Source organism: Lagenorhynchus albirostris, chromosome 8 (genome assembly GCF_949774975.1).
Source record: "Lagenorhynchus albirostris chromosome 8, mLagAlb1.1, whole genome shotgun sequence".
NCBI classification, from domain to species: domain Eukaryota; kingdom Metazoa; phylum Chordata; class Mammalia; order Artiodactyla; family Delphinidae; genus Lagenorhynchus; species Lagenorhynchus albirostris.
In genome coordinates, this window is record NC_083102.1 from 700,033 (window position 1) to 723,612 (window position 23,580).

The 23,580-nt window shown below is 54.9% G+C and overlaps 1 protein-coding gene across 1 annotated transcript in view; it reads left to right on the forward strand.

Annotated features, from left to right (window-relative positions):
• Positions 1-23,580, forward strand: part of PTPRN2 (protein tyrosine phosphatase receptor type N2) — a 673,487-nt gene that overhangs the window by 234,757 nt on the left and 415,150 nt on the right. The window contains 4 exon segments of the mRNA XM_060156261.1: positions 404-761; positions 10,912-11,130; positions 12,805-12,845; positions 13,932-14,311. Coding sequence (XP_060012244.1) covers positions 404-761; positions 10,912-11,130; positions 12,805-12,845; positions 13,932-14,311 — 998 coding nt within the window.

Sequence of the window (23,580 nt, forward strand, 5' to 3'; positions counted from 1 at the left end):
CCCCACTGTGATTCTGTTTACGTGAAATGCCCCAGAATAGGCAAAGTCACGGAGAAGGAGGTAGATGAGCAGTTGCCTGGGGCCGGGGGAGGAGGAATGGGGTGATAGAGGGTTCTGTACCAGGCGATGTTTGCACCGCTCTGCGGATCTGCTAAAAACACTGAATGGGGTGAATCTCATGGCGTGCGAACTGTATTTCAATAAAGCTGTTATGAAAAAACCACCGTGGGAGGAATGTGGACGTGGGACCCGGCCCAACGGTGAATTAAGCCGTGGCGCCTGTTTGGGGTGCGCGTTCCGGGTGCCAGGTGCTGTTTAGCGCCCGGAGGTCCAGACCCGGTGCCACTTCAGGGCCTGCCCGTCGATGGGCGCTCACCTGCTGTTTGTCCCCCGACCCCTGCAGGGTGAGGACCCCCCGGCCGACAGCGTGCTGACCTTCATGGCCCGGACGTCCGCCCTGACCTATGCCCCCGCGTCCCGGGCCGATTTCCCCGGGGACCGCCCGCTGCGCACGCTCCGCAGGCTCCAGCCCGACGAGCTCAGCCCCAAGGTGGCCGGCGGCGCGGACAGGCAGAGTCTGGTCGCCGCACTGGGTGCCTACGCGGCCCGGAAGCCCCCCGCGCCCCCCAGGGACGGCGACCCCGCAACCCGCAAGCTCGTGCGCGCGCCCTGGCGAGAGCCCAGGGTCCTTTCGGCACCGGCGGCCCCCCAGAAATGGCTCTCGCCTCCGGACCCCAGGGACGCCCTGGGCACGGACGACGGTAAGTACCCTTTGCGTGCTTGTCGTCGGCTTGTTTCTGCCTCTCGGGCGGCTGCCCAGGCCGGGCCTCCGAGGCTCTCTCCACGCGCGCACCAGGCTCCGCCATAGAGCGGACAGAGGCCGAGGGGTGGGAGGGGCCGTCCGTCCTGGTCCTGCTCCTGGGTCGCGGGGACTCAGGCGGCCAGTGCCTGCGGCGGAGGGGCCTTCGGATTTCCTGGGGGAGGCGCCCTCCACGTTCAGTTCTCGCTGCCCCGACAGTCTCGCTATTTCATGACTTTATTGGTGGAGATGATGAGGGAATGCGACTCACAGGCCAAAGCTGGCCGCGCCCAGCGTTTGGTAAATTGAATATAAACGACTTAGGAGTCCACTGCCCTTTCCTTCTGTCTCTGCCTCTCCACTCCTGTGGTCAGACTCATGCCCAGCTCCTTGGTTTATGGGTGTTTGCTGGTCCCCAGAGACCGGCCTGAAACGAACGCTGCCCCCAGTGCCGTGAGTGTACTTGGGCCCTTGAAGTGACCAGCCCTCGAGGCCGCCGCTTCGGCCCTTGATGTGAGTCACCCCTGCTGTGGTCGCCCCACGGGAGGAGGGCTGTTGGCCGGTCCTAGTCTCTGTGAGATGCCCAGGGGCCTCATCTGTTTTCTAACAGCCTTTCCCTAAGACCATAAAATATAAAGTGCGATTTTGATAAAATATGACTTCCCCTTTGAAGATACACAAAAAATAACATGAAGCAGGTAACAGATTAAAAAAATATTGAGTGTCCGTTCTCATTCGCGCTCCCTGTCTGTAAGTGGAGGCTTGATCGGGCCGCTCTGGTGGGGCTCTTCGGGGAACATCCTCTGAAGATGCTCTCTCCGCTCTCCAGGGACCCTTATTAGCGGCATCATTTGGTTGGCGTTTTCTCCTGGGCTACGTTGCAGTGTGGGTTATCTTTTTATATATATTGTCTTCCCAACTGCGCTGTATGCTTTAAAGAGTCATGTAAAATGTTAGTCTCAGAGCAAACAGAGAGACTTGTAGGATGAACGCCCACACATGCATTGCTGGGTTCCTCTCGCTACTTCTGTGACCCCCTCCTCCCCTACGCTGACGGATTCAATCGGACGCTGTCAGGTTTCACCTGTCACACTTCAGTATTGCACTGCCAGAGATACGACTCTTGAATAAACCTAACCAAACAGCTTTATCCCATGTTAACCTTCATACTAATGTCTTCATATCACCAAGTATCTAATCTGTGTTTAAATTTCTCACTTGTAAATTTTCTTTACAGTCGGTTCTTTGAAGGCAGTATCTGAAGACGGTCCACTGAATTGGTGGATGTACCTGTTAAGCGCCTTTTAAACTACAAAAGCTTTCTCCTCCCTCTTTTATTCTCTTGCATCATTTTTTTAAAAAAAATATTGTTTCAGGTGTACAACGTTTTAGTTTGACATCTGTATACACTACAGAGTGATCACCATCAAAGGTCTAATTTACCATCCATCTCCATACAGCTGACCTCTTCACCCATCTTGCCCCCATCAGCCACTTCCTCTCTGGTAATCACTAATCTGTTCCCTGTATCTATGAGGTTTTGCTTTATGTTCTTCTTTATTTTAGATTCCACATATGAGTGAAATCACACAGTATTTGTCTTTTTCTGTCCAACTTATTTCACTAGCTTAATACCCTCTAGGTCCATCCATGTTGTAGCAAATGGCAGAATTTCATTCTTTTTCATGACTGAGTAATATTCCATTGTATATATGTATGTACCACATCTTTTTTGTTTTAAGATTTTTTTTTGATGTGGACTTTTTTTTTTTTTTAAGTCTTTACTGAATTTGCTACAATATTGCTTCTGTTTTATGTTTCGGTTCTTTGGCCCTGAGGCATGTGGGATCTTAGTTCCCCTACCAGGGGTCAAACCTGCGCCCCCTGCCTTGGAAGGTGAAGTCTTCACCACGGGACCGCTAGGGAAGTCCCACCACATCTCCTTTATCCGTTCATCTGTTGATGGATACGTAGGATGCTTCCATATCTTGGCTATTGCAATGAACATGGGGGTGCATATATCTTTTTGAATTGGTGTTTTTGTTTTTTTTGGATAAGTACACAAGAGTGGAATTGCTGGATCATATGGTAGTTCTTATAGTTTCTGTCCCTTTGTTAAGTTCTGGCTGTGTTCATCCATGCTTCTTCTGGGTTCAGTGAGCATCTTTATGACCATTATTTTAAACTCTTTATCAGCTGAGTTGCTTTTCTCTCTTTCATTTAGTTCTTTTTCAGAGGTTTATGTCTTGTCCTTTTGATTGGAACATGTTCCTTTGTCTGCTTATTTTGCCTAATTCTCTGTGTCTGTTTCTCTGTGTTAGGTGTATCAGCTACCTCTCCCAGTCTTGAGGAGTGGCTTTTGTAGGAGACATCCTGTGGGGCTCAGAGGTGCAATCCCACTGGCCACCGGAGCCCGGGGCTCAAGGGGCGTGCCCGTGTGGGGCACCTGCCCTCCTGTTGTGGTGAGGTCAGGGTTGCGGAGGGGCGCTGGCGGGTGGGGTTATCGCCTGACTGGTCATGAGCCCTGCTGAGGTGCAGGGGTGGCAGCGCTCTCGGTAGGGGGCTAACAGGTTAGGTGGCGATTTCCACAGTGGCGCCTGCAGTGTCTCAGTCCCTGGGGAGCATCCCAAGTGGTCCCTGTTTCTCCAGCAGGTACTTCAAGATTAGTAAGTGGGTCTCCTTCCTCTGTGATCCAGGTGCCTTGCAATCAGGCACGTCTGCGTTGGTTTTGAGTCGAGTGAGTCTGCACAGGGCCCTTTAAGAGCGAATTTCCCATTCTCTGTAGTTCTGTGGTTTTCTTAGATGTATCTCCTGTTGGTTTTCAGAGCCAGGTGTTTTGGGGGCTCATCGCTCCTGTGCAGGATCTGGGGGTTGGAGAGCCTCCTGTGGAGCTCGAACCCCTCGCTCCTCAGAGGAGAGCTTCACCCTTTGTGATCCTTGGCGGTTTGTGGATCGCCGTGGCAGTGGGTGTTCTCTTGGCGAGGCCACCTCTCTGCCTTCCTGCCTGCTGATGCTGTCCTGTACTTTCCTGGTTGCACCCCAAGGAGGACGTGTACTAGTTCCTCTGTTCCACACGCCCTGTGAGCTAGGAGCTCGGAGATGTGACCAGCGTGTCCAGCGTTCAGCAAGAAGCCTTCAGGGGGACAGCGACCTTCTGTGAGGGGGACGCTGCCTCCCTGTGTCTCGTTAGCGTCCAGCAGCCCCGGCCACGTAACCTTTCTGACACATTTCACCTTGACTGTTTGGAAAGTGCTCGATCCCCCAACAAGAGGAGCTCACCTCACCCTACCCCACCTCGAGGGAAGCCCTCGCAGGGCTGTACTTTTCTCTGGAGCGTGTCTCACAGTCTGACTCACGCGTTTGCACGTATTGGATAAATGTTTGTCTCCGCTTGTAGACCGTCAGCTTACGGAAGCCAGCAAACTGTGCTGCTTTTCTCACATTTGCACCCGGGACTCAGCATGTGCCTTGCAGGGTGTTTGCTGAGTGGGTGAATGGTATCATTTGCTCTTCACGTCAACCGTGAAAGATGGTGTTATTGTCAGCCTCGTTTTCCTGATGAGGAAACTGCAGCTTGAGATAGCAGGTGATAGCGTTTGTCCCAAAGTCAGGTCACTTAAGGCAAAGTGGATGGAAGCCTTTAAGAACCGTCTAAAATGCAGATTTAAACACAATTTGCTTTATTTCTTGGGCTTATTGGTCCCGGACTCTAATGTTTTAAATGCCATTCAGCTCCAAAGTCTAGCTTTCTCTGACTGTTCATTGTGTGCAAAGTTGTGTGCTGAGCCTTTAGGGTGAGCAGAGGAGTAGAGAAGGGTCACCTGGGGGCAGGGGTGTCAGCCAGGGCTGGAAGGAGGAAGGATTCTCTTCTTACATAGTGAAAAAGGACAAGGCAAGAAAAGACCAACCTTCTTCTAAAGCCCCAGAGCTTCCCGGGGTTACCTGTCCGGACCAGTCCCAGGCAGGCCATTCCACACCACTCGCCCCTGGAAAACTGCCCCTGCCGTTCGGTCTAATATCCTTCAGAACCTCGGGGAGCGTTCAGGTAGATTCAGTGGGCCACGAGCACAGGATCCCTAGGAAGGCGCAAGACACAGCAGCCCTGTCCTCAAAACCCAGCTTCACCTTGAAAGCACCAGCGAGAAAGTCAGAAGGGAGGCCCAGAGGGCCAGGGTGTGTGACCTCCCCGGGGGGGCAGCGCTGGAGAGCTGGCTGTGCCGGGCACCCAGCGGGTGTAGTGCGGAAGACAGAGACGTGGGTGACGCAGATAGTGGCTGCCCTTCTGCAGGACAGTCGAGACCAATTAGTAGCCCTCAGGGCTCATGAAAACCCACCCATCCCTGCTCCCGAATCAGTAAATCAGGCCACAGGCTTCACGTGCGTGGCAAATGTTCATTTGGTAAAAACTTAGAAAGGAGACCCTCTTCCTTCATTTATTCATTATTTACACCGTGTCGCCTTTGAAAAAGCTTTAATTCACATAAAATTAAAAGACCAGTGGGCAGTAGGATAATGGCAAGGGCAAACGGCAAAGTGTGAAGTGTGCAATTCAGACACGGCTGGTCCAGCTTCTCCTGTTTAGGACACGGTGTCTTGGGTTGTGGCCCAGCTGGCAATGCCCCTCGTTAGAGTGTTGTTCTGTATTCTGTGATCAGTTCTCTATGGAAACCGGAATGGGTAAAGGATTATTTGTTGTGCTTTTTATCAGTTGTAGAAGTAGTAAATGGTTACCATGCAATACCAGAATAATAGATGTGTAGAAAGAAGAAAACAAGACACCCTGGATCTCATCACCACCAGGCAGGTGTTGTGAGCGCTGGTGTGCCTTTTGTGCTCCGTGTGCGTTTGTGAGGCCTGGCACCGCACGGCTGACCCGGGTGTGGCCGTGCGCAGCTGCTGCTTCTCCTCTGCACGTCCCTGCAGTGCATTCGCCAGGGCTCGTTCTTCCTCCATCGCTGGGTTAAAATTCAGGCAAGTCCCATGATCTCCAGTCACTCTTAGGTAATAAAAAGTGCGAGGCCACTTTTGTATTTAAAGTTTTAAAAATTGTGGCAAATACACATTGGTTTGGCTCTGATCATAGACTGAGTTCCTGTCTGCAGAACTGCAGCATGAAGCGTGCACACCTGGGCATCTCCCATCCAACCTTTGCTGCGGGGAGGGAGCTCGGCAGTTCTCACATTCAAAGGGTGTTTCCGTGAATGGGATCCAGATGCCTTGCTGATTCAGCCCATTTAGTTAATGTAGACGGATTTCAGGGGCTGCCCCGGAAGCCCTTCCTGGGAAGTTTCCTCCTGTGGGGTCTGCATTTGCCACCCAGCCCGTGTCTAGGCTACTCCCCTGAGTGTGATAGTGGTGAGGATGAGGGTGATGAGGGTGGTAATGGTGATGGTGGTGATGGTGGTGATTATGGTGGTGATGTGTGCGTTCGTATGTGCCTAAACTGTGTACTTTCATGTCCACGTGGTGGTAAAAGCACGTAGGAGCAGAAACTGTTGTGTATGATTCACATCCTCTTCGTGGAAGCAGATTTGTGTGAGGTTAACTGCACACCATTGCTTATTCTCTAAAGCTTGTAGCATTTGTCTGGGGGACCCTATTAAGACATATAATTTCTGTAGGTCAGGCCTGCAGCAGTTGTTCATGGGAGCTGATCTCCTACTCCAGGCCTTACATATTTGATGTCCTGACATTTCATGTAATTGCTCTGCTAGAGCCCACTTGGCACATTGAAAGCTACTTAAAATGTCATTATAAGCCGGCCGGATCTCGGAATTACATGGTGCGGCAGCCGGAACAGAGCGTCTCACTTTGATGCATGTGGTATTTGATTGTGCTCTGCGCCACGGTCCCTCCAGTCCACCAGGGCTGGCTACACTCTTTAAAGAGGATTTCCTCATTTCTCCTCATCTTCAGAGGACTGACAGTGGGCGCCTCTGAGCTGACTCACTGTGGTCAACCGCAGTTAGCGGGAGATGATCGCTGACACGAGTTAATTGCTCTCCTCCTAAGTGGTCAGCCGCTTAGCATCTACCATTGTATACCTGTGGGTTTTTTAGTTATTGTTCACTAATGGTAATCTGAAAAGTTTCTTTTTTGGATGAGAGGAGACAGTTTTAGGAATTATATTTTATGATACCATTTTGAAGATGGATGTGTCTTATTATAGTTAGAAAGGCCCACGGAAAGTCTCTCCCATTCTCTGGTCTTTCTCTTAAAGAACGTGAGTGTTTTCACGCTGCAGGTCTGTTTCTGCTCTTCCCTCCAAATAAGGAGAATGGAGCCGAGGGAAGTTAAGGGAAAGGACATGAGGTAACTGTAGGGAGGGTTTCTCTGAGTTATTAAATGTCAGCACAGATTATTGGAGGAGGGGCACAACTTCCCCTTCGCTATTTGGTTATTAGACGTTGTAGACAGTCTAAACATTTGATTTCGTTTTCTCAATAACCCCTTCAAGTGGGAGTTACTGACCCATCTACACAGACAGACCCCGAGACTGGAGCCTGGGTGTGGCTGGCTGCAGAGCACACTTTGTCCAGATCGTGACCCCCTGTTTGTGGTGGGTCTTTTAGGATTTCTGACTTGCCCTGTGTTTGACCAACATCCTTCCTGCCCTGGGTTGCACAAAACAAAACATCGCCCTGTGGGATGCTTTGAGGGGCTGCCGAGAGCCTCCACCCCTTCCCAGGCTCCCCCAACGTTGGGAGCTGACCTCACACAGCTCCTCCAGCTTTGCTGTCTGTTGTCACCCACCTGGGCTCTGTTCCGTCCCCTGAACCTCACATCCGGTCCATCTGGACCTGCCATAGAAACACATAAGGCTCCCGCCAGCTCTGCCTGCTGCACCGCCATCCCCAGCTGGGTTCCTGCAGGAGCCGCCTCCGGCCTCCCGGCTCTGACCTTGTCTCAAGCCTGCAGGCCTCTTAAAATTGTAAACCAGATGACGACTCACTGCTCAAAACCCAGCAAGGGCTTCTCATCCCACTCAGCAAAAATCCAGGTCCTTTTCATGGTCTGAGACCCTGTAAAGTGCCCCCGACTTTCACGCCCCGCTTGTTGCTCCAGGTCACCCACTCTGGCCGCCTTCCTTCCTTCCAGTGCTCCTGCCCCAGGGCCTTTGCGCTTGCTGTGTCCTCTGCCCGCAGAGCGTTTCCTTAAGATAGTCCCTGGGCTCAGGACTTCCCTTCTTTGGGTCTCTGAGCTTTTCTCCGACAATCCTGTCTAACGCAGCATCGTCCCTCCCCACTGCCCCATCCTCCACGCTCTGCATTATTGTTCCCACAGCCCCGTCACCACCAGACATTGTATGTGTTTGTTTTTAATTGTTTATTTTGTTTCTTCTACTATAGATGAACGTTCCGTGGAAGCAAGTGCTTTGCTAACTGCATTATTCCTGCACCTTGACAGGTAGCTGAGCACAGAAAACGTGCAGCGAACATTTGTGGAAGGAAGGAAAGAACGAAGGGTGGGAGGAGAGTTCCTGCTCTTGAGCTCTGCCGTTTAGGTTTGAGACCCTCCGGGAGGCCTGAATCCCTCACTGATTATCCACCTCCCTCATGACCTGGAATGTGTGTCTCCCACCCAGGCAGCCTGAGAGCAGCTGGGGGGAGGGGCGTGTGTGGGCAAAAAGGTCACAGGGCGGCGACAGGCCCTGGCCCCCTGCACAGAGGACAGCACCAGGGCGTCAGCAGATGCGGACCCGGCCGCCCACAGGCCAGGCCGTGCCCAGGAGAGTCCGCCTGCTTCAGCCACAGTTCGGTCCGCGGCGACTTGCTACCCAGGCTCTGAACTGTCACCCTGACACCCGTGTGCCCCCATTCGCATGACGGTTCTAGCGCAGTAATCCCACTGGTCCTGTTCCTAAATCTGGAATCGGAGAGAAAGTGGACTCTTAGAAGGACATGTTCTGGACCCCTTGAAACCGGCCAACAGTGCGACTCGGGTTTAACCGCGAGGTGGTGAAACATCCTCGCAGGGCCCAGTCGGGGCAGGGAGTCCACCTTGGACCCTTGTTAGGAGGGACACAGCTCTGCGTTGAGGATGGTCCAGCGGAGAACAGGAGCAGATCCTCGGTGAACCAAGGCCCTGGGGAATGGAACGTTCTCCCCAGCTGAATTTCCTGGTTAAGTTTGCGTTCCGCAGAAACACATTTTGGATTCAACACTTGTTAAAAAACGTCTCGTAAATGTACTGATCCATTTCCTTTGCCTTGGTCGGTGTCCTGGGACGCCATGGTGGGTCCTGCCATGCTGTGGCCCCTGGCAGGGACCACGCCTGCAGGGGCCAAGCCTCGGCCTCTAGTTTCAGGGCATTGCGTTTCCTCACCTTTTAGGCCATGGCTGCGACAGTACAGACCACTGAAAGTTGATGTGTCTATAATGCTAGAGGCTTAATAAACAGCTAGGTGTTGTTTCTCTTACTGTTTACTCTACCTTAGTTTTTCTCTTTTCTACGAAGCAACCTGTGCCCTTTGTCGTCCCAGAGAAGCAGGAATTCTGACGCTGTGTGGGGTTGGGGTCCCTCAAGCCTTCAGCCTCCTGCCCTGGTCTGGGTCAGGCTTGCTTCTCTGTTTTTACAATGTTTCTGTTTATGAGGAAGTGAGAAATATTTTTCCAGGTTCACTGCTGGAAGGCAAGCGTTTGGTCCCTAAGCGTGTCTACGGGGCTGTGGGGGAGGGATGCAGGGGGAGGTGGGGATGCAGGGGGGCAGTGCCCTCCCCAGGGGCTCAGGTCGGGGTCAAGGACCACGGAGGCAGCAGCCACAGGGAAGTCATCCATCTGCATTTCCTTCCACGGGAAGCTGTTTCAAAGTGCAGGTTTTATTACCGTTCAGGTGTGGTGAGACCAACAGATCAGGAGAGGGTTATCGTGAAAAAGATTGTTTCCCAGAGGCGGGGGCCGCCCGGGGAAGCACCAGGCTGGTGACGGGGCAGAGGGAGGGGAGCTGTAGGCAGGGCCTTTCTGTGGGTTTGCAGGAAGGAGCAGGCGAGGCAGCACCGGCTGGTGTGAATGACGTCAGCGGCTCCGGGGCAGAGGGGCAGCCCCTAGTTGTTGGGACCCGGGCCCGGGGTGCGCAGGGCAGGGGGCCAGTCGCCTGGGGGCGGGGCGGGGCTCTGGGTTGGTTGGTTGGCATTTGGAAGCAGCGTCTGCTGTCTGTACATGTGGGCGGCCCCGGGAACGTCAGTCTCTCCGGGACCGGCGAGGCCCAGAGGTCAGAGCCTCAGGAGCTCCTGGTTGACACGGAATCAAGGCCGGGGCTGTCACCACCCTGCAGCAAACCTTGTGGGGGACTCCGGGCCACCCCACTGCTCTCCAGCCGGCAGAGCTTTTCCTAGCATCTCCTGCACTGCAGGTCCAGGGTGAGGGACCATCGTAACTCTTTTCTTTTCAATAATATGAAAATGTCTTTCTTCCACTTTCACGTCTGAAGGATATTTTCGCTGTGTAATCTAGACTTCTGAATTAGACACCTTTTCTTTTAGTGGTTCAGATGCATCCTCATATGTAAATGATCCAGTGTGTACTTGTGTATCATGTCACGTATGTCGTGCTTACAGGGCGCTGGGTGTGTCCTGGGGCACCGCCGTCCTGGCCCCGCCTCTGGCCGATTTAGCGTCTCCTCCACCTCGGTTCTCTGTGCGGCCTTGTGAGCTCGGCTGGGAGCGGCCGTCGTGTGGCTCTCCGAGTGCCTCGAATCTCTGAGTTAATGCTCTTCACCGATTTCAGGGCATTTGTGGAGGTTGTTTTCTTTTCTTTGTCCCCTTCTCTCTCTCCTTTCCCTCTCAGACCCAGTCACACTCGTGGCGCCTGAAGCTGTACCACGTTGCCAAGGTGTGGCCAGTCCTTTCTCCCTGTTCCACGGATGAGAATCGTTTCCATTGTTTGTCCTCAAATTCAGCAGCTCTTTGTTCTCCATCATCCAATCTGCGGTTAAGCCCATCCAGGGAGCTTTTAAATTTCAAATACTGAACTCTTCACTTGCAGAATTCCATTTGGCCCTTTTTTGCTCCCGTCCCTCTGCTGCGCTCACCGTTGCCACCCATCTGCATCCTTGTGTCCTTGTTCTAACGCTGTCCCTTGTCTCGGTTTGTCTGTTTCGTGTGTGCCGTCTAGGGGCACGTGTTCAGGCTCTGCTGAAGGACCTGCGGCAGCGCCCAGGCAGCGTGGAGGGTCTGAGCGCCCTCGATGTGGCCGAGGCAGCCCGTGCGATAGCGAGCGCGATGCCAGGCGGGCGCGCGGAAGGGGAGCAGAACGGCGCCGGGAGAGGCGGCGGAGGGCCGAGAGGCCAGGCGGGCCGCTCGGGGGCCGTGCGCCACAGAGACGGCGTGCCAGGTGAGTGCCTCCCGGCCGCTCGCCGCGTGTGCGCGTGGTGCGCTGGGCTGCATTCTTTCTGCTGCGAGGTGGGATTCATGTTAACGATTTGTGTCTGTCTGAACTTTTGCCTCTGAAAGCCTCCTCCGCAGGCTGAGCCTTCCAGAGCACGTACGCTGAAGGGCGAATTGCTCTGTGGAGGAGGGGCTGTGATGCCTCCGGGTGAGGTTCCGGGGGAGCAAAAACAGGAGAGAAAGAGGTTTTGTCCGGACTGTGTGAGCGAGTACAACATGGAGGCAAACATTTGAATAATAAAGTGAAAGAGGATCATTCAAATGTCTGCTTGAGGCCACACCAACCTCTGGGGCTGCTCCAGGGAGAAAGCAGAGATCCCCACCCCCTGGTACACGCCCACTGCCGCACACTGACACACACACACACAGACACGCTCACACCCCGGCGCATGCACGCTCACACACACACACAGAGACACGCTCACACCCCAGCGCATGCACTCACACACACACACACAGAGACACGCTCACACCCCAGCGCATGCACACTCACACACACAGAGACACACTCACACCCCGGTGCATGCACACTCACACACACAGACACGCTCACACTCTAGTGCACGCACACTCACACCCCAGCACATGCACACTCACACACATCCCAACATTCACACTCACACACGCTCACATACATGCACCCACTAACAGCCGCCAGGGAGCCTTGTGCGAGGGCCGAGCAGGGCAGGCCCCGTCTCCCCGCCTGACCGCTTCTCAGAGTTGCGGAAGCTACGTTAAAGCATGTAACGCAGTGCGCTGCACACAGTAGGCACCCAGGAACATGCCAGGCGCAAGGTGCATGTCTCTCCCTCCTCTGTGGGCTGGGACGAGGCTTGCCTGGAAGCTGGAAGCATGGCTTGACCGATGCAGGAAAAGATGCTGGGCTGCTACTCGGACGAGATGGTCCCTGTCCCGGGGCTGGGAGGGTCTGCAGGAGCACAGGAGCCGCACCCTGACTCCTGCGTGTGTCTTCAGAGGAGTGGCCACCACAGGAAAGTACCCAGTCTGGAGGCATCTCAGCATGAGGTGTGTGGGTCGACACTTCACTTTCCTTTTCTGTAACTGCGCACTGCGCCTGGCTCAGCGGCTCTTTCTTGCTCTGAGCTACCTGAGGATAATACGTGGCTCCCTGGAACTGGCATCGTGACTGACTGACTGACTTCGTGTCTGAGTTAGTGTGTCACCCCTCCTCTGTCGTGGACTTTACGGAGCGCCACCTCTGTACCGTACGCGGAGGCTTTCGTTGTCGTGGGAGTGAGGCCAGTTTCACTGTGCCTGACCTACTCGGTGGTCACCCTGTATGTCCTGTGACCTTTGTGCTGACATGCTGGACCGGGATTTTTTTTTTCTCATCTTTATTGGAGTATAATTGCTTTACAATGGTGTGTTAGTTTCTGCTTTATAACAAAGTGAATCAGTTATACATATACATATGTTACCATATCACTTCCCTCTTGCGTCTCCCTCCCTCCCACCCTCCCATTCCCACCCCTCCAGGCGGTCACAAAGCACCGAGCTGATCTCCCTGTGCTATGCGGCTGCTTCCCACTAGCTCTCTGCCTTACCTTTGCTAGTGTATATATGTTGGGCCAGGATTTTGATGAGCTCGTGTCTTTCACAGATAACAGAGTGCGAGACGGCGGTGCAGGATTTTACCAGGAGGTAAGATGGGGCGTGTTCGGGTCCTGTGAAACCCAGAGTCGCGTTAGTTTTCTTGTCCATAGTTTGGGAACGTACGTGAAATACAAAAAAAATTTTTTCCAGAAAAAGATAGAAAAACCCTCATAATCTCAAATTAATATTCCTCAGAACCACCCCCCCATCCACCCAGGGAAACGGGAGGACAACACCGCCTGATAAGACTTCACACCCACTTTGTGTCGTTGAGGTCGTCCCGCGTGTCCTGGTTTCTGAGGTTCATTTAACGGACGTTCACAGGCTCTGGACCATGTACACCCACGGCGCTGTCCATGGTGGAGCCACCAGCCATATGTGGCTGCTTGAACTTAAACGCATTAAAATTAAGTCCATAGACTTCAGTTCCCCAGTTCCCCAGCTGTGGCAGCCACACATCGCATGCTCCCTAGTAACTGGGGGGGTGGGGAGACCACTGCTCCTCTGTCGTTGCCAAGGGGCCCCTCGACGGTGTGCTGGTCCAGAGGGGTCTGGAACAGGCTGATGCGTGTGCAGGTGTGCGCACACGTCCACCCATGGAGCGCTTTGTTGGTTTTCCCTGTTGGAGAACTTTTGCTCATCTGTATTCGTCTTAAGGATGCAGAAAGTCAATTCATAAGCAATGGCAGTGATGTGGTTCTACGAAACTCTATTTTGTGGGTGGAAAAGAAGAATTTCTGGTTAGTACTTCTCTTGTCAGATTATGTTAGTGGTTCCTGGTTCAGTGCCTGTTAGCACGTGGTGAAGAAAACACCAACAATTCTTTGAAATGTCCATCAGAAATAAAAAGTGGAGGGTTCGGCTGTCCGAGTTGCGGAGGGAGCCATGGGGTCTAGGGACACGTTTCTAATTTGGCACGCAGAGGGAGAGGCCAGCAGAGCTTGGGCTCTCCAGACGACATGCATTCGGCCGGACGCCGAATTTGCCCCGTGTGGCCCACTCCAGCCCCAGGCTCACGTACGCCAGTGCCCGCTCCCCAGTGCCCACTCGCCAGTGCCCGCTCCCCCGAGAGTCTGGTGCTGATGCCTCTCTGTGACTTGGGGCACATTCTTAGGCTGGTTTCCTTTCTGCCAGGTCAGCCGTTTGGGCGTCAAACTCGGGGACCTCCTGCAGGGTCCTGGGTCTCCATTCCTGCCTGGAGCCCCCCATCTTGCCGGGTCTTTCAAGACGGAGATCAAGAAATCGGAGGACCCTGAGGCCTCCCCGTCTTCAGAGGAGGATCGCGTTGGGGTGGAGAACATAAAGAGTCAGACCTACTCCAAGGAGCTGCTGCAAAGGCCGCTGCACCCGGAGCCGGGGCCGGGCGGACTTGGGGCATCGCAGCTCCGGGCTCCGGCGGCCCCGCAGGAGGACCAGCGCCCCGGCGCTGGGGCCCGGGGACCCCCCGGCCAAGGCCTGCGGCTGGAAGTCCAACCTCCCCAGGAGGAGTACGGCTACATTGTGACGGAAAACGAGTGAGTGGGAGCTTTTCATCTCTCCGTGGGTGAGATCCTGGCCCTGCGCAGGCTGGGGAAACGCTTTCATATTTTTCCCCATCTTCACCTGGAGGTGGAGGGTGGGCATCCCTGGTCTTGCAGGTGTGGGAGGGCAGCCAGGAACCAGCCGTCCCCCTGACTCCGTGTTCTGGACCGGGAACCCGAGCTTCAGGGTGATTCTCCACCAAATAAACCCCAAACAAAGCCCTGCCTGGCTCCTTGGTCCTGGCGCCATCACCTGCAGCTCAGGCCACAGGGTGCCTGTTGGAGCTGGAGCCGGGGTGTCTCAGGCAGGACGGGCGGTGCAAGGGGCGCCCCGGGCAGCCCACATTGGCTAGAACTCCAGAAGCTTCAAGTCGTCCGTATACTAGGGTATGAGTCACTCTTCCGAGGGAAAAACGTGCCGCCCACCATGGAGTGTTCTGTCCTCTCCTTAATTTTGTGCTGAGCGCAACAAGGGACAGAATCAATGTCACGTGCCCAGCAAGTGACAAGTGGTCGGCCTTGTTCTTCAGGTCATCTCACTAACGAACCTGACGTTTGACGCTTCGTAACGGTGCGTTTCCTTCAAGGAATGGAAGTGGGGATTCCAAGGGAAAACACGTGTGTCTGGCTGCATGCACAGGCGTGCGTGTGTGTGCTGGTGCGTGTGCAGGTGTGCGCACACGTCCACCCGCGGTTTTGCTTCTGCGTCATCCTGTGCCTCTGGTCAGGCGTCGAGTGTGCTTCAGTGGTTACTCCCTGTGGGGAGGGGCTCCGTCAGAGCGGGAACCGTCTCTCCTGCTGACTCCGCGGCCTCTGCGCTCTCGCCTCGGCGCGCGTTCACCGTCGCTGCACCGCACACGGCAAACCCAGACCCTGTGTCAAGACCCCGTGAAGCTGAAGGTGGTGTCTCGCCTGGGTTTGGGGGCATCTGCAGCACTGACGCCTCGTTTCTCCAGCCTTTTCATGAAGATGCGCCTGCCCGTTCCGGCCTCCACACCTCCGGGCCGTGTTCCTCGCACTCTGTCTGCGTTGAGCCCCTTTGCTCAGAACTGGAACTCCCGCTGGGTGTGTCAGAGTCACATGTGACCCAGTGCGCACGGAGACCTGGATGGTGCTGTTGAGTCAGACCCTTCCAGCAGCCTGCTGCCCGGTCTGACCTGTGCCGTGGGTTTTCCCTTTCTCAGCAAACGTTGCTGTCGTGTGTGTGTGTGTGTGACGTGTATGTGTACTGTATGTTTGTGTGTGTGTCTGTGTGTATCTGTGTTGTGTGCACATGGCTGTGTATATTTGTGTATGTGTGCATGTATGTATACACGGGTGCACATGTGTGTTGTGTGTGTAGGATGTATGTGTCTGTGTATGGTTGTGTGTGTGTGCATGTGTGTATGCGTTTGGGCATACGTGTGTCTGTGCATGAGTGTGTAATATGTACGTGTTCCTGTGTGTGTGTGTGTGTGTGTGTGCATCTCTGTGTTGTGTGTGTGGGCGTGGTCACTGGAGGGACCACCGTGCAGCTGCTCTGAGCACCTCTCCTCCCGCCAGGATGTCCTGATGCCCGGAGCAGGAGGGCTGGTCCCCGGAGCAGGGTACAGGGCTGCTCCTGTCTGGGGCCTGGGGCTTAGCTGTGCACACAGGAGACCGAGGCCCCGTGGAAGTGCTGGGAAAGGATTCTGATCATTGGGAAGACTTTTCGAGTCTGCGTGAACAACGGAGAACAGAGGATGATGAACTTCAGAGCAGGACCATCCAGGCCTACCGTCCTCAGCTTCACAGGAAACCCAGCATGAGTGGACGACACCTGGATGGAGGGAGACCCATCTCGCCGGGTGTCTCCTCCTGTTCTTGCTGACTTTCCTGTAACGCGAAGCCACTTCTGAGCATTTCTTCTCTGCGTCCAGAGTTCCTTCTCCTGAGGGCTTTTCCTTGGCCTCACCTTCGGGGCCTGAACGCTTACCTGCTACAAGCGCGGGGTTAAAGAAGAGGATCATTATCTTATCTTGGCCGATTTCCCGTCTTCCCTTTTGCTGTTTCTGTCGGATGGAAGCTCTGTGGTGCAGCCGACAGCCTTATGTCCAGAGCTCCCTGTGTGTCACAGGGGAGACCTGCTCCAGAAGCGTCTCCCACCCTCCCTCCACGGACGGACGGAGGCTTCCGCCTCTGCTGTCAGAGTAACTGGTAACTTGGGATTCTCGGGGGCAAGATTTCACCAGATCTCAGTTTAAGCCTTAATGGATCAACTATTTACTGACAGGAATCCGACACTGTTCTTTTCTTCTCTTTATTTTAGTTGCTTGGTTCTTCCTGAAAGGAGGAGGAGCACGCCGTCTCCTCCCTGACGTTGGCAGGGATGGCGCGGCTGGCCTCGCGCGTCCATTTCCTGGTGGGCGGGGCTGTCGTTTAATCCTTTGCCACTTGCATTTTCATCCTCTCTACAAACTGGATGGATTATTCAAGACGCGTGAAGGGCAGGGCAGCCATCCCAGGTCCTCCGAGGACGATTTAAAAGTAATTTCAAGTTAGGTTGGCAGGAAGTGACCACGGGACGGAGGCTGCATGTGAAGCAGAGGGAACGCTCACCCGTCAGCAGAGGCCAAGCCGCTTTTACAGCTGAAAACCTGGGAGCTATGATGTGCGCTGGGCAGGGACGCCCCCCTAAGGAGACGAGCCCTCGTGTCCTGCAGGGACCTGTTCCTGTACAGGGGTCGTCCGAGCCGCGCAGACCGAGTTTGCGTGAGCACGTGCCGCGGCCCCCGCGCCCTCACGGATCACCTGGAACCCCCAAGGTGGGGCGAAGCCCGGGTCCCACTGGTGGCTGCCCCCTGGGGCTCAGTGCAGAGGCCGCGGAGGCCGCCTCGGGGTGGGAATCCCACAGCGGCAGATGACCCGGGTCGTGGCGGCGGCGGCGGCGCGGGAACGCATGGGGGGACGCGCTCACCAGATCGGGGCGTCAGCTGCAGCGCTCGCCGCGGGGAGGCTGCCCCCGGGGAGAAGCGGAGCAAGGGCTGTGGGTCGGGGGAGGCTGTCAGGAGGGCGCCCAGGGGCGTCGGGCCGCGCTGCGCCCTCCCTCCTCCGGGCAAGGGTAGGGCCTGGGCAGTGGAGTCCGGAAGAAGGGGCCCCTTTGGGCAAGGCCTCGGGAGCGTGTGCCGCCCCAGGCCTGTGCACCAGGCTGCCCTGCCGGGCCGGGTGCCGTCCTTCTCTCAGACACCTGCCGCTCGAGCCCTCGGGGAAGCCTGCCCGCCCTCCGCCACCCCTCACCACAGTGGGAGAGCCGCCAGCGCTGGCAGCCGGCGGGGGGGGCGGGAAGGGGGGCTCCGCTCAGCCGCGGGAGGGGGGTGTCCAGCCCTGGTCTCCCTCCACCCTCCACCCCGCCCCGCCCCGCCCGAGCAGCCCCTCAGAGCTCACGTGGCTGCTTCTGTGCTCGTGGGCAGCCAGGAGTGGGTCCTGCCCATCTCTGCGGTTTCTCCCTCCCTTGCTGGAGAAGGAGACCTCCAGAATGTCGGGGGGCGGTTCTGTGTATACGGTGGCAGCGCAGACTGTAGTTACTCGGCGCCACTCTCAGGCCGTGTCTCGGTGACGTGTTCAGGTGTGGCCGCATCTCTGTGCGGAGCCCTTCCTGGACAGCCCTCCCATGACACCATCCATCCTTTCGTTTGTTTGTCTTTAAAAGACGGTCTTCGGTTTGATGGGTTTACTATCACTTAAGATTGGCGGGGGCGGGGGGATGCCGTAAGGAGTGAAAATAATCATTCTTTGTGTATTAAAAAATGGTAAGAAAAAGAAACAAAAAATATCCCAAATCGAAAATTCTTGACTGCATAGTTGGTAGTTCTGGGAACTGTCAGTGAGAAGAACGGTGAACAGTGGTCTTCAGGCCCCAGAGGGTGGCCCAGTTCTGCCTTGTCTGTTTCCTGCCGGCCCTTCTGGACTTGGCGCCCCAGCTGTGAAATGGGACGAGTGTTGAGGACCCACAATGACCGAGACACAGGAGGTGCTCACAAAAGGAAAGAGATCCAGACGTAACACGGTGTAATTTTTCCCCTGAGGCAGTCAGACATATCTCTTTTCAGCTTGGTGGGTTGTTTTGAAATTCAGCTGAGGAAAGTACAAAAGTAGGCTGTGAGATTCAGACACCCCGGGGTGTCTGTGTTGTTAATGAAGGCGTAAGCAGTGTTAGCCGGGTGGGTCCCCACGCCCGCGATCCCGTGTCACAGCTCGAAACAGATCTTTACCTGTAAACGTCTCACCCCGACCCAGCTCTCTCCACGTCGCTCTCCTCGTACTGGTTGCAGGAGCCCAGGGACGGCGCTCAGCCCACCCCCGCCCGCTTCCTCTGCCGTCACCTGGGGTGAGATACCTCCCTCCCCGCCCCCAGCTGACCGGCTCCTCTCCTGTCCGGGAGGCTCTGCCCACGCTGACGCTGCCGTTTCCACGCCAGCCTTGCCCCTGCAGGACCCCTCCCAGGTCTCCCCGCATCCCCTCCAAACTTCCCCCTCAGGAGAGCGCTCCGTAACCTAAACGTGACCGTGTCATTCTGTCCCCGACGACGACGGCCTTGCCCAGGCCTGGGCCCTGCAGCTCCATTTCCCTCCCCAGCCTGCTTCCTTTCCGCTCTGGAATGTGAGGGGTCCTGACAGGAGGCCTTGGGTTTGCTCCTGGCCCAGCACGCTCAGATGCCACCTCCTCCAGGCAGCTCTCCTTGGTCAGGGTCCCTCCTCCAGGGCGCCGCCCTCCCCTCAGAACCTTACCTGGAGGTGGAATGACACACCCTGTGGGGTTCTTCCGCTTCGAGCAGGGGCCGCACCAGCAGTTGCTCAGCTGCGTCCCAGCCCCTGGCGCCTGGCTCCTCCAAAGGCGCTGGTGGTCTGCGGTGCTTTCCTTCCCCCTCGCACCCTCTGCAGTCCCCCACCTGCTTTCCCCGCACGCGTCCCTCCCTTCCTGATGTAGCCCCAGTGCTGCTGTAGGATCACGCAGGCTCCCCGGCTCGAGGCCCTCACCCGTCCACCCGGCTGCTGTCACCTCAGGACCCCGCCCTCCAGCCACCCCCGGGCTCTCATGTTCGTGGTTCTGAATCGCTACGGGAAAACACTCACTCCTCAGGTGGGCTGGGCTGGGCTTCTCTGTGGAGCCCCCTCTGGATCTGTTTACTTAGCTGCAGACCATGCCTTCACGCAGACATCACGCTTCTTGTGGCGGATGCTCTGTCCGTCTTGGACCCCCAGTGCCAGACAGGCACTGGGGGTGCTGGGGGAGTAAGTGACAGGGTGAGGAGGGACTTTCGGGAGCTGAGGCCTCCGCTCGAGGATCAGCCCGCTGGGGGCGGGCTGTGCGTAAATGCTAGGAAGATGGTTGTAGCTGATGTGAGAGTCCTTCCCGAGGCAGTTTGAGGCTCCGATGGTGACAGAAATCCAAGTCACAGAATTGAGTCTTCAAAAGCGCCAGTGGCAAGGCTTTTGCCTCTAAACAGAGGTTCTACTTAGAAAGCCCTACATCTGCATCCTCAGTGATGATCTAAGGGAGCCTGGGGGTCTCGAGGATAACCTGCCGGTGGCCGCGCTCCAGGGGCCTGGGCGGTGTCCCCACGGCCTCGGCTCAAGGGCCTGGGCGTCCTGGGTGCCGAGATGCAGCCACGGGGCCCCCGTCCGAGAGGCTTCCCGGGCTGTCAGTTTCGTATTTTTCACGAGGCAGCAGATCTGTGTTTGCTCTTCCCTGTGCAGAATTTTGAACACACACAAGAGCAAGATACTGACCCAGGCCCGGCGACCCAGACAGCCCAGGCCGGTCACACCCCACCTACTTCCAGCTCTCCTCCTTTGAAACAAATCCCAGTTATACTGTCTTAGAAGCATTTCATGGAATATCTTTAAAATAGAGGGATTCTTTCTTTTTAACATACCGTAATGCCATGTCACACCTACAAAGGACTCCAAATCCCTTAATATCGTCAAATATGTAGTCTGTGTTCAAATTTCCAGTTGTCACGTCAGCGTCAGAACTTTGTTTTCGTTTATTAGCTTGTTGGCTCACGTCTGCTGAGGTTATAGAGCCGTGCTGGAGTTTGACGTCTGCTCTTGGCTGGAATTCTAGACCTGGAGGATATCTCACATTTGCCTGGCCTCTAACCGTGGTGGTGGACGAAGTGAGAAAATGCCATAAAGGTGCAAATGTGATGGGTGTTGAAAACAGTTTCCGTGCCTCTCTGGCCCAACGCCTTCCAGGTCAGCTTGGCCGCGTCTGGCTGCCCAGAGGTGCCGGAAGGGACGGTGGTGCCAGGGGACCCTTAAGGTCTCTGACTGTGAGCCCCCTTCCCGCATGGGATCCTTCTGCTGCAGCAAAGGGCGAGATGTGTTGTTGGTGGGCGGGGCCGGGCGGGGAGGGAAGCCCGGCCCGCGCCGAGCAGGCCTGGAGCCTGGCCCTCCAGCCTCTGTCCGCCGCATGGCTGTCCTTAGAGCCCGACTCCTACCGGCTGGTTCTACAGCCCAGCCTGGGAGTGCGGAACGTAGGAGCGTCTGGTGACGTGGGGACCCTGCTCTCGTTTAGCCACGAAGACCTGTACCTGTGTGTACGTGTCTGCAGCTGCACCTGCGCGGATACCTGTGTCTGTACACCTGCCTCTGTGTCGTCTGCGTAGGTCTGTGTCAGCTATATCTGTGTACCGACATCTACCCCTACGCCTACATTTATCTATATCTACGTCCATATCTGTCTGCATGTCTGCACCTACAGGTACACCTGCACTCATACCTATACCTACGTCTGTACCTCTGTACATCTCACATCTGCGTCATCTATTTGTGTCTGTATCTGTCTGTCTACATCTACAGCTACACCTAACCTACACCTACACCTATATATCTATACCTACATCTATATATCTATACCTACACCTATATATCGATACCCACACCTATATATCGATACCTACACCTATATATGTATACCTATATCTGTATCATTTACATCTACATCCATAACTGTATCTACGCAGCCCCCCAGCTGCTTTGCTGTTGGATTTCCATAATCGTCGGGGAAGCTTAGCTTTGTGTCTTCAGTGATGCCCTGAAATTCCACAGTGATCCCCACAGACCCTCACACCCTAACACCTGCAATTGATTTTTTGCAAAGTGTCTCAGCTGTGTTATAAATGGGCCAAGACTTGAATCTGTCAGAAGTTAAGCAGTTTAAATTCCACTCCTACGTATGAAGGACTAGGAAAGAGGGAGAAAAATATGAAAAGATGAGATTTCCCCTGCTGTCAAAATAGTAGTAAGTCTGCAAGTGAATAATGAAGCCAGAGGGAAAAGGAAAACTGGGGAAAAAAAAAAAAAGTATCCAGAGAGGAGACTCGGTTGAGGCAGATAGGCTTACGTAGAACGATGACTTGAAAGCTTTACTAGAACGCTAGCTGTGGATACTGGTTACGTCGGAGTTGGTTTCAGGCTTCAGGTGAGCTTGCAGGGCCCCTGCTTGGAGCTCTGCGGGGGCAGGCGGGTGGAGCGGCACAAGCAAAGGCCCCGCCTGCGTCAGGAGGCGCGTGGGCACCTCAGGGGCTGAGATGAGGCTGGAGGACGGGCAGTGAGCGGTGAGGTCTTCCCCAGCAGACGTAGGACGGCCCTGCAGGCGCCAGGGTTGGGTGGCGAGGTCAGGGTCCGCTCTGCTGGATCCTCTGCTGCCCGTGGAGGAAGGATAAGGGGACCTGCGGTGGATGGAGGAGACCGGCCAGTGGGCATGCTGGCCGTCAGCACCGTGCCCGTCTCGCCCTCTGTGCCGCGGGCATCGTCTGTGCTGTGACCTCGGCTGGACGGAAATCTAGCTCGGCAGTTGCACCACGACTGCTGGGGTGAGGAGTCTGCCCTGGCGAGGTCTGGGGTCAGCCTCCGGGGCCCGGGGGTGGGACGGGGGAGCCAGCAGAGGGCCACCCGCTGCTTCTCGCTGCGGGGCTGCGCTGACGGAGGCCGTGTGTCCCGAGGGGGCTCGGTGGAGGGTCCCCACGAGTGGGTGCCGCTGGAGGTTAGGGCCGCAGGAGGGGCAGGGAGGAGAGTCACGAGATGGGCTCCCGGGAGGAGATGGTCCCTCCCGCCCCCCACTCCTCCCGGACCCTGATCTGCGCTCCGCTGTATGGGACACACGGCGTGTCTGGGCTGCATGGAATGTCTTGGAAGCAGATGAGAATGACCATCTCAAGAGATGTAGAAAAAGCATTTGACAAAATTCAACTTCCTTTTATGATAAAAATTCTCAACAAAGCGGGCATAGCGGGAACATACCTCAACGTAAAAAGGCCACGTATGACAAACCCACAGGTAGCGTCACACTCAACGGTGAAAAGCTGAAAGCTTTTTCCCTTAGGTTGTGCTACTGTTGACTTGCTCTGTGGTTACCATGAGGCTTACATGAAACATCTTCTCTTTACAAGTCCCTTTTAAGTGGATAGCAGCTTCACTTTGCATACAAAAGCTTTACATTTTTATGTTTTTGACGTCAATGCACTTTTTATAAAGGTGACACTCTAAGACGTTGTATACTTAGATTTGTATCAAGCGGTTGGCAAATTTTTTTTTCCTGGAGAATAAAATTGTTTTGGAGAATATATTTATTCAAATATATTATGGAGAACATATTTGTTAAAATTTTGAATATATTTATGTTGAGACGCACAGTCTCATCTTGATGTTAAAAAATGCTAAGTTGTTAGCATACAACAGTTTTTTATCTATTTATGATTTACCTGTGAAGAGTTGATGGTTGTTAGCAGGTTGTTAGCAGGTTTTAATAAGAGTAATTCAGGGTTGGCAGAGACTCGAGGTGAATTTGCCTGTGCTCTGCGATGCCGGGAGCTCCGCCCTCACAGGAGCTCAGTGTGTCTGCCCAGATTGTCATAGGCTCACTCACTCACGCTCTGAAAAACGGGGCCTTCATTCGACTCCTGCAGGGAGGACAGTGGCGCCAGACGGGAGTTGGGAACTTGAATCACTGTGACGCCAGCAGGATTGTCCTCATCAGAAGCGTCACTTCTCTGCATCGGGGAGAATTCCTGTGGGTTAGCAAAAATTTTAACTACCTTATAGGATGATTTAAAAAGAGAAGCATCGTTATGTGTTGTAGTGATGGGTACGGATAACTGGAATAATTGGTGAATCCCGTGAAAATCTCATTTTGTTCATTGATTTCAAGTATCATCTCAAAAAACGTTGTATCAAGGTTGACTCGTTTTCATTTTGTGATCCATCACTCATTTGCTTCCCAGCCTTCGGTGAATTTTCAAA